This window comes from Gadus morhua, chromosome 15, assembly GCF_902167405.1.
Source record: "Gadus morhua chromosome 15, gadMor3.0, whole genome shotgun sequence".
In the NCBI taxonomy this organism is placed as follows: domain Eukaryota; kingdom Metazoa; phylum Chordata; class Actinopteri; order Gadiformes; family Gadidae; genus Gadus; species Gadus morhua.
Window position 1 is genome coordinate 25,046,473 of NC_044062.1, and position 11,154 is coordinate 25,057,626.

Genomic DNA, 11,154 nt, shown 5'->3' on the forward strand with positions numbered 1-11,154 from the left:
TTGAAAGCCTTGTCCCATTTCATCCACTTTACACTTAACTGCATTGAGAGACACATTTATCCAATTTTAATAACATGATCAGTGTCGTGCAATATCATTTCTTAAATAATATATTTGATACAGAGATTCTTCCCTTCTTAATTTCTGCGCATATTTACATATTTACAGACAGAAATTTCCAAAAAGAACGGCACTGACATAAATAAATGGAAACAAAAACATGAAACTAACACCCTACAACCTGGTGTCATGCAATTTTATCTGTCATATAAATATGAAACATTTATTTTAGGTCACCAGCTCCTAAAGAAACTTGGCATCACGTATTCTGGGAGCAGTTTGGACAACAGCAGGGAGTTTGGACAGAGAAAGAGTTCAGAGGTTAAACTCTCACCTATCGTTTGGTAGTTGAGCGCCACCAGCTGACAGCCGGCGTTCCAGAAGAGTTGAGGCATGAAGTTAGAGGAGTCCACTCGCGTCCCCTTAGGGTATATACGACTCAGCTGGGATTTATTGTATCTGGTCAAGAGATTGGGTTAAGGCATGAGATACTTCAGCACAAAAAAAAGAAGAACAAAAGAAACCTTCAGCCTAAGTTTAAAGGAGGTTTTTTTTCCCCTCAATGTGTTTTCCGAGATTAAATAAGCTAAAAAAAAGGTGTTTATTAGTTTTATTTTGGGGGTATATTTTTTGTTATCACCTCAAATGTCCGAACAGGTGATTGCAATTCCTGTTGTGTTATCTTTCATCATATTTACTGTAATTAATTAACCAATGATGTCTGGTCTGGTGTTTTGCTCGTCTGACACCACAGGACCAATTCTCAGATGCGCCTCGAACCTCTTTCAATTTGTCAAGGGCTGTACTCAACAGACACAGACCAGAAGGTCTCTGGACACCATTGGATAGACCAACCAGAAGCCGCCATATAATCAACATCAGTCATCTTGGTTGTTTATGTATATGCCTCAACAGCACACATAGGGTGCTCCTCTGTACATTGTATCAAGCCCCCCCATATTAGATAGATGCTGTGATTGGCAGGTCCGCTGGAAATCAATCTTGAAGGGGTTTTGGCGTAACGCATACGCCAAAGCAAATCAAACATGAGCTGCAGATCGGTCTGGTCTCCAGGCTGCCAATGTGCTGTGCAAGCTCATGTAGAAGGACACGGTAGCCCCCTGCAACATTCCAGCTATTACAGCTATAACATTACAGCTACTTGAGTTTGTTAAATACAAACTATCAAACTCAGGAGTGGACCAAACAACCAGTCCGAGAACCAGCCGAAGAGATGGTCTCAGTTTGCTTCAAAATGAACCCTTGGGGAGTTTGCTTGAGATGTTTCAGGTGTTTTCCTGAAATGGAAGGAAAACACCTTGCGAAAATGTGAATGGCATCTTCACTGTGTTAAACCATATTTTAAAAGATGCAGATGTTCCTGTCTGGCTGTTAGCCCTGTAATAGTGGCAACTGTTGCTCATAGGTTAATTGAGCCACACCCATTCTGGTGCTCCTGAAGAGGGCCAGAGTTCTAGACTGGAGGGAGGCTTGAGTTGTACAAGTGAATCGACTGCTGTGCTAGTTTGTTTTAAGTAAAAATATGCTTTTTACCAACAACATTGTGCATCAAGGAAACTCTTTTTCACACACCTCCTCCACCATTAAGAGCACGCACAGTGGAATGTTTTCCTGAGGCAGCTACGGAAACTGAACGTCTCCAGCTCTGTTCGGTCCAGGTTTTACAGAGCCACTGTTGAAAACTATCTGACTTCGTCCATCTCAGTGTGGTATGCCTCAGCATCCGTCAATGCAAATAACAGGCTGCAACGTATCGTGCTCACAGCAGAAAGGCTGACTCGACAGGGGCAGTCTCAATCTCAATCAGTGACCTGCAAGAGGCCAGGGTCAGGAAGAGGGCAGGTCAAATTTCTGCTGATAAGTCTCATCCGGCAAAGGTCTTTGAGCTCCTCCCCTCGGGTAGGTGTTACCGTCCCATTAGGGAAAGGACCTCTGGTTCAAGATAGCTTTTTCCTTAAGGGTTATTTCTCTCGTCAATCAATGACTGCATAATTGAGATTAAACATCTCCTTCTCAAGTGACCTGGCCAAGAAAGGCTGCAGTAGCCTACAGTCACATATAACCGACAAACAAAACATTAGAAAAATAAAACAACTAAAACAGTCGGCAGGGGGGAGAGGGGATATCAATATCGCAAGTCATTTCGGGAGGCTCAAGGAGAAGAGTAATATTAAGTATGAGCAACAAAGTATAAAGAAATTTCGGGAGGCTCAAGGAGGAGCATAATATTACCTTTTAGCAACAAAGTGTAGTCTTGTGTTGGACTCTGTAGACATAATTCACCATACTGTGTTATTGACATGTTTTCGTTCCGTGTTATAGGGATATTTATCTTTATAAGCTTTGATTCATGTATGTGTGGATTTCGAAGGATTATCGTTGAGAATATTTATTTAAATGCAGAAGAGGGCTGCTGGGATGTGGTGTGTCGTCGCCATGCTGAAGTGGTGTGTCGTTGCTATGGTGATGTGAAGGATACTCCACAAACTCCACAGGGGACTTGGTGAGGTGCTCCAGTGCTTTGGTCTCTACAAAGGACGACATCTGGAAAGACCTGCCAGCCTCTGGACACACACACGCGCGCACACACACACACACACACACACAATCAAGAGTTTAGAGGGTCAATGTTGTCAGAAATATAGTAGTGTGGCAGGTCAAATGACTGGTCATGCTGTGGTAGACCTGTGTAGTAGTAGAAGTAGTAGTAGTAGTAGTATCACTAGTAGTGGTAGTGGTAGAAGTAGTTGTAGTAGTTGCAGTAGTGCTGCTCCATTTCACAGCTTTTTTCCAAGGTGAGGATAAAAGCATCGAAAGAGGTGAAAACCATGATAAGTCGGGGCATGTGGATAGTTTCCGTTATGCCGATGGGGCGATTGTCGGTCTTGTACACGCCAGTCGCAAGGAGCCTGACGTCACATACGAGACATGTAGTCATTCTCATTGTGTTTTCTCTCCAGCATTTAACTGAACAATTTCACAATAAACGGTCAAACTAAAGGCTGGGACCAGAAATAATATAATATATATAATAATTACTTTCTCTCGATTGAAAGTAATTATTTTCTGGTCCCAGTCTTTATATGCCCTGGATTACACATATGTTGTTAGTGGATTTAAATGATAATTTACCACCCATTTCACCCCACTTTGTCACGACTCAGAACAGGAATCAATTGCAGATCAAAAGGATGTATTCACAAACAGTCCAGCAGGCAAATCAGATTCCAGGTACAGGCGGGGTTCGTAAACAGGCAGGCAGGCAGACAGATACAGACGGACAGGTACTGGCAAGAGAACCAAAACCGATAGGCAGAAGACTTAGTCCAAAACAGGCCGGGTTCCAAACCGGGAAGAACAGTAAACTATAACTTCTCTTTAAAGAGCTTCACGCTAGTCTCACTCACGTGGCAGTCAGGTAGCAAACAGTACATACCGTGACGATCTGACAAAGTGAACAGAAAGGGTAGTGTTTAAATACTCCACCAATCAATACCAAATGAGAGACAGGTGAACAGAGAAAATGGAGGGAAACAAATAAAGGCAGGAAGTTGCTTAAATAAGGACATGGGTGTTACTCCGGGCACATGACCAACACATGGCTACAAACATAAACAAAGTCCAGAATTATCACACTCCAACAGGTAGGGAGAGAATCCTGACAGTACCCCCTCCTCTACCAATGCCTCCTGGCGTTGACCGTGGAAGGAGCAGGGTGCTGACGGTGAAAGTCTTTGATGAGCGATGGGTTGTTCCGGGCAGAGACCCAGCTCCTCTCTTCGGGGCCGTAGCCCTCCCAGTCCACCAGGTGCTGGTGGCCCCGACCCCGACGGCGGACGTCGAGCAGGCGGCGAACTTTGTAGACCTCAGACCCATCAACGAGTCTGGGGGGTGGTGGGGGTTTGGGGTCGGGGTTGGGACCCAGACGCCTACACCGGAAGGGCTTGACACGGGACACATGGAAGGTGGGGTGGATGCGGCGGAGGGCAGGAGGGAGGTTCAAGCGAACTGCAGAGGGATTGACCACCCTGGAGTAGAGGCCGATGAAGCGTGGATTCAATTTTGGGGAAGTCACCTTCAGAGGAAGGTCATGCGTGGAAAGCCACACCCACTGCCCCTGGGTGTAATGGGGAGCCTTGATGCGGCGACGGTCTGCCTGACTCTTCGTTCTGGTCTGTGTGCGAAGAATGGCGGCCCGGGTCCGCCTCCACGTTCTGCGACAGCATTGGATGAATGTCTGTGCTGAGGGAACCCCAACCTCCACCTCCTGGGCCGGGAACAATGGAGGCTGGTAGCCGAGGCAGCACTGAAACAGTGACAGACCAATTTAAATAGATGGCAAGGAGTTCATGGAGTACTCCACCCATGGCAGCTGAAGGCTCCAGGCTGTAGGGTCCTGTGACGTCAGACACCGCAATGCTGTCTCCATCTGCTGGTTGGCTCGCTCCGACTGGCCGTTTTACTGGGGATGAAAACCTGAGGACAGACTGACTTTAGCACCGAGAAGGCTGCAAAAAGCACGCCAAAAATTAGAGGTGAACTGGGGACCTCTGTCTGAGACCACATCCACTGGGAGCCCGTGTAGCCTGAAGACATGCTGCACGAGTAAGTCCGCTGTCTCTTAGGCAGAGGGTAACTTGGGTAAGGGGACCAAGTGCACGGATTTGGAAAAGCGGTCAACAATAGCGAGGATTGTTGTGGTACCGTGAGATGGTGGCAAACCTGTGACAAAGTCCAGGGCATCCGGACTTTGTCACCAAACTAAAAATGGCTCCTTAGCTCCCTCCAGCCTAAGACGCCACTCCTCTAGGGCCAATTTTACTGCCAATAGCTCTCTGTCCCCAATGTCGTAATTGCGTTCAGTGGGAGTGAGTTTGTGGGAGTAGAATGCACAGGGGTGGATCTTCTGATCTGCCCCAGACTTCTGAGAGAGAATAGCACTCACCTCAACATCTGTGGTCAGGGGAGCTGCCACTAAACCATAGTTGCGGATGAACCGCTGGTAGAAGTTAGCAAATCCCAGGAATCTTTGTAGCTCCCGCCTAGACGTTGGACGCTCCCAGTCGGTGACTGCTTTTACTTTCGGACCATCCATCTGGACCCCTCCTGCTGTGATGACATACTACAGGAAGGAAACAGTCTCTTTGTGAAATTCACATTTCTCCGCTTTAACGAACAGTTGGTTTTCCAAAAGGCGCTGCAGGACCCTACGAACATGCTGGGAGTGCTGGGAAACCAACAGAGAAAAAATGTAAATGTCATCTAGGTAAACAAAAACAAACTTGTTCAGCATATCCCTCAGAACATCATTAATCAGACCCTGGAACACAGCTGGGCAGTTGGTGAGACCAAATGGCATGACTAAATACTCATAGTGACCTGAAGGAGTATTAAATGCAGTCTTCCATTCATCCCCCTCCTTTACTCGGACCAGATTGTAAGCACTGCGGAGATCCAACTTGCTGAAAATCTTGGCCCCCTGCAACAGCTCAAAAGATGAGGACATCAAAGGCAGAGGGTAGCGGTTCTTCACCGTGATGTTGTTTAGGCCCCTATAGTCTATACAAGGACGCAGGGCACGTCCTTCTTCCCTACGAAGAAAAACCCGGCACCAGCAGGCGAGGAAGAGGGGCGGATGATACCGGCAGCTAGTGATTCACCGATGGATTTGTTCATAGCTGCGATTTCGGGAGGAGACAAGGAATAGAGACAGCCCCTAGAATGTGATGTACTAGGTAGAAGATCGATGGCCAGGTCATAGGGTCGGTGTGGTGGCAGGGAGGTTGCACAGGCTTTACTGAACACGGCCTTGAGATCCAGGTACTCAGGTGGTACATCAGACAGATCCATGGAATCATTTGTGGCTTGTGAGACTGCAGGCAGGGGGGTAAAAGCATTCTTAAGACAGTTATTCAGACGGAATGGGCTCCAGCCTAGGATGGTGTTATTAGCCCAATCAATATGTGGATTGTGCTTTACTAGCCATGGCCGGCCGAGGACGATGGGAGCAGTCGGTGACTCTAACATATGGAACACTAGGTTCTCTTGATGATTGCCAGAAATTAGTAGACTCACCGGGGACGTGACATGGGTTATCTGGGAGAACCTTACTCCGGTTAGTGCTCTTGCCTCCAGGGTTGTCTTCAGCTGGGCTGGGACGAGGTGTAGCTCAGAAGCCAGAGAGGTGTCCATGAAATTGCCATCAGCTCCCGAGTCAATAAGTGCGGACACGAGGTGGGAATGAGCTCCTGTAATGAGCGTGGCAGGGTCAAGGGTACGGATGGTAGAAGAGGGATGAAGAGGAGTGATGCTCACCAGTAATCCCCCTTCTACGGGTGAGCGTTGCCTTTTGCTGGGCATTGGGCGGAGTAATGGCCCGGTTTACCACAATACATTTAAGAATTGGTGTCCCTTCTTCTCTGTCTCTCGGCCGGAGACAGATGGGTACGGTCCACTTGCATGGGCTCTGGTACGCTGGTGTCAGCTGGCACTGGCAGGGACGGGAGAGGGACCTCCGAGGAGGCTGACCTCGGAGGAGGGCGGAACTCTCGCTCCCTGGCGCGCTGCTTCAGGCGTTTGTCCACTCGGATGGCAAGCTCGACGAGGTCATCAAAGGTGGAAGGCAGTTCACGGGTGGCGATCTCATCCTTGATGACCTCAGAGAGTCCATAGAGGAAGGCATCATACTGGGCATCTGAATTCCAGCCACTGGTGTTGGCGAGGGTGGGGAAGTCTATAGCATAGTCGGAAGCAGACCTCTTGCCTTGACGGATCTGCAACATCACTCTGGCGGCCTCTCTCCCATGCACCGAGCGATCGAAGACCTCCTTCATCTCACCTATGAATGCCTGATAGCTGAGACAGACTGGGGAGTTGGAGTCCCAAACCGCAGTTCCCCACTCTCTTGCACGGCCCGTCAAGAGGGTTATGACATATGCCCTCGGTTCTCAAAGTGGGGTCCCCGGACCTCCGGGGGTCCGCGGCGCGTTGCCAGGGGGTCCGTGAAGAGCTTGTTGTTGCAACATAAACATACCGGTATTTACGGAAAAAATGTTGGGCCGGTCGTCATTACTCCCGTCGGCGTAACGTTAAACCAATGAACACTCGGCTTTTACATTACGTCAAACTCCCTCAGGCTTTACCTTCACATCCCGCACCTAAATAACTAAATAAAAGCCAATTAAACAGGCGCATTGTGTTCAGCCCTCCCCCTGCTTTAATTTTCGGCCAATAGTAACTCTGTTAACATTGCGTCAACCTGTCAACGCATGCTTGAGCGCGGCAATTTGATTTGCAGCGCAGCACGCCCGTGCCCGGCTGCCCGCGCTGCAGGCGCGTTCACGTATTTTGCGGCGCGTCAAATGCTGCTCGAGTTGAAATATTTCAACTTTTCGGCAGCAAACGCGTGATGACGGCCAAGCAGCGTTCAATAGCGTTGCCAAAGCTGTGTTTTGCGTCCCCTACAAAGCTTCATCCATATATGCATGGCATGCCGAGCAGGCGATTTGTTACGATGGACCATTGGTAACAGTAGGTAACGTGTTTACGTGGGTGAATAATTTAACTGTTTTGCACCACTTTACTATCTCTCTTGTAAACCAATCCTTGCAGACATTTGGAAATAAACATGTCCCCTGCCGTTGTCCCATGTCCATTGTGACAACATTGGGCAATGTTGCCGTGTCATGTTTTTGCTGGTTTTGTTTGGGTTGGGTATTGTGTGTGTGTGTGTGTGTGTGTGTGTGTGTGTGTGTGTGTGTGTGTGTGTGTGTGTGTGTGTGTGTGTGTGTGTGTGTGTGTGTGTGTGTGCGAAATTTTTATACACACATTTATAAAAAAGTAAAATCTATTTACATATTGTAAAGTTATGCCAAAATACAATAAAATGCTTATTTAACACTATTGTGGTATTAGCACTGAATGATTGAAGCATAAAAAAGTTCAAAAGCATCTAACAGAAAAAATAGACATGAGCCTATATGATTACATTTGTGTTGCGGTTATGAGGGGGTCCTTGAAATAATTTCTGCCCTATGGGGGGGTCCCCGGCCCCATATAGTTTGAGAACCCCTGACATATGTAACCCGGGACTGATCCAACGGAAAGGTGGCGGGCTGCAGCTGGAACACCAGCGAACATTACGAAAGGAAAGATCTGAATGTTCCTGGTTCCCCGGCATAAAGTGCAGGAGCTGGCATTCGGGGCTCTCGGAACGGGTTACCAGATGGGCCGGGTGGGTCGGGCGGTGTCAAGAGACCTTTCAACTGTCTCAAACTGGGCTTAATGTCGACCGAGATGTGCTCCTTGCCTCTCCAGCACAGTCTTCACCTGATTCAGATCTGCTGATTCCATCTTGGTCAGATCGTACTGTCACGACTCAGAACGGGAATCAATTGCAGATCAAAAGGATTTATTCACAAACAGTCCAGCAGGCAAATCAGATTCCAGGTACAGGCGGGGTTCATAAACAGGCAGGCAGACAGATACAGACGGACAGGTACAGGCAAGAGATCCAAAACCGATAGGCAGAAGACTTAGTCTAAAACAGGCAGGGTTCAAAACCGGGAAGAACAGTAAACTATAACTTCTCTTTAAAGAGCTTCACGCTAGTCTCACTCACGTGGCAGTCAGGTAGCAAACAGTATATACCGTGACGATCTGACAAAGTGAACAGAAAGGGCAGTATTTAAATACTCCACCGATCAATACCAAATGAGAGACAAGTGAACAGAGAAATTGGAGGGAAACAAACAAAGGCAGGAAGTTACCCAAATAAGGACATGGGCGTTACTCCGGGCACATGACCAACACATGGCTACAAACATAAACAAAGTCCTGAATTATCACACTCCAACAGGTAGGGGGAGACAAAAACAACAGTCCATACGAGAATCCTGACACACTTGTGTAAATTGTTTCAATGTATCTTGTTCTTGTGTTTTTTATGATTGTTGATTTTGTTTTTTAAACACTGCCCTGTAAGGTGACCTTGAGTGCTATGAATGGCGCCCTCAAATGAAATTAATTATTAAATTAATTATTATTATCAAGTTTGTTTTGGTTTGACCGCAGCGAGTCAGCGACTAGTGGGTCTGAGAGGAGTCGAGTCTGAGAACGAACGAGACGAACGAGAGAGAGGAACCAGTTCGGTTCGTTCGTCTTAAAGATTCGTTCATTCGAACTGATTCGGTCGCGACCGAGCCACCTCTACCGCAGACATCTTGGAGGCAGAACGGGCAGAACTCATCGGAATCATGTTTAATGTTGCTGCAACGATGCATCATATATTCTGTTGAATTCACAACATCCGAAGCATCGATCGATGAAAGATTTGAGCATGAGTTAGAGACAAATAGAAGAAACTACGAAGAAGAGAGGTGTCGCGAACGAATTCGTAACCGGCCAATTAGAGCGTCTTTTTGCTTAATTTAACATATAACAAACATTGGGACAAATTTGATTTCTGTGTTTAAGTTAGAAAACAGATGGTATAATCTTCAGCTAACTGTCAATAATAATAAATAAAATCAATATACGCGTGCAGCTGTGAACTGATGTATTGTAATTTATTGTATGACGTTTGATGTAAGACCTATGTTTTAGCGTTCACAACTAACTACTCTAAAAAGCAGTGCCAATATTTAAATATGTTTTTAGTAGTAGTATTAGTGGTGGCAGTAATATTCGCAGTAGTAGAATAAGTAGTAGCAGTAGTGGTAGTAGTAGTTGTGGTCATAGTAGTGGCATTAGTAATAGCAGTAGTGAAAGTAGTAGTAGGAGTAGAAGTAGTAGTAGTAGCAGCAGCAGTAGTGGTAGTAATAGTAGTGGTAGTAGTAGTAGTAGTAGAAGAAGAAGTAGTGGTAGCACTAGTATAGGTCATAGTAGTAGTAGAAGCAGTAGTGGTAGTAGTGGTCATAGTAGAAGTGGTGGAGGTGGTAGTAGTGGTCATAGTAGAAGTGGTGGTAGTAGTAGTAGTCGTATAAGTAGTAGAGGTCATAGTAGTAGAATGGTATTAATAGTAGTAGCAGAGGTCATAGTAGTAGTGGTAGTAGTAGCAGTAGTGTTAGTAGTAGTAGTGGTCATAGTAGTAGTAGTGGTAATAGTAGTAGTCGCCATAGTGGTAGTTGTCTGTGGTTCCAAGAGTTGAACTTGGTGCGTTGCACACTGGAGATGTCCAGTGTGGACATCTCCTCAGTGGCCACTGCCTCTCTCTCTGCTGACCTAAGACCTATCTTTTAGCATTCAAAACGAATGACTGAAAAGCAGTGCCAATATTTAAATAGGTTTTTAGTAGTAGTAGTGGTGGTAGTAATAGTAGCAGTAGTAGAAGTAGTAGTAGTATAGTAGTAGTAGTAGCAGTCGTGGTAGTTGTAGTAGTAGTGGTCATAATAGTAGTGGTGGTAGTAATAGTAGGAGTAGAAGTAGTTGTAGCAGTAGTGGTAGTAGTAGCAGCAGTAGTGGTAGTAGTAGTAGCAGTAGTAGTAGTAGTAGTGGTAGTAGTAGTAGTAGTAGTAGTAGTAGTAGAGGTAGTAGTAGCAGTAGTGGTAGTAATAGTATAGGTCATAGTAGTAGTAGTAGTAGAAGTAGTTGAAGCAGTAGTGGTAGTAGTGGTCATAGTAGAAGTTGTGGTAGTAGTAATAGTATAAGTAGTAGTAGCAGTAGTGGTAGCAGTAGTAGAGGTCATAGTAGTAGAAGTGGTAGTAATAGTAGCAGTAGTGGAAGTAGTAGTAGAGGTCATATTAGTAGTAGTTGTAGTAGTAGTCGCCATAGTAATAGTAGTGGTAGTAGTCTGTGTTTCCTACTCTTGGATGCCTCAAAAGAGTTGAACTTGGTGGGCTGGACGTAGTTGACCAGGGTGGACATCTCCTCAGTGGCCACCGCCTCTCTCTCTGCTGACCCCTGCAGGAGACACCAGGCACCACAGCATCAATATCCTCATGAGCATTACTATCAGGAGAATCTTCATAAGTGCCATAAGAAGGACAACGATAGCATCAGCAGACCTTTTTACCCTCGTCGTCTTCATCCTCATCGTCTTCCTCACTCTCGGCCTCTATCTCTGTTCAAGAAGAA

The 11,154-nt window shown here is 46.3% G+C and overlaps 1 protein-coding gene across 1 annotated transcript in view; it reads right to left on the minus strand.

Annotated features, from left to right (window-relative positions):
* The window catches only part of plcb1 (phospholipase C beta 1), a 43,950-nt gene that overhangs the window by 10,784 nt on the left and 22,012 nt on the right, over positions 1-11,154 (minus strand). The window contains exons 15-18 of the mRNA XM_030379306.1: positions 11,085-11,140; positions 10,884-10,980; positions 2,561-2,645; positions 395-519 (exon numbers count right to left, since the gene is read on the minus strand). Coding sequence (XP_030235166.1) covers positions 395-519; positions 2,561-2,645; positions 10,884-10,980; positions 11,085-11,140 — 363 coding nt within the window. The remainder of the gene's footprint in view (positions 1-394; positions 520-2,560; positions 2,646-10,883; positions 10,981-11,084; positions 11,141-11,154) is intronic.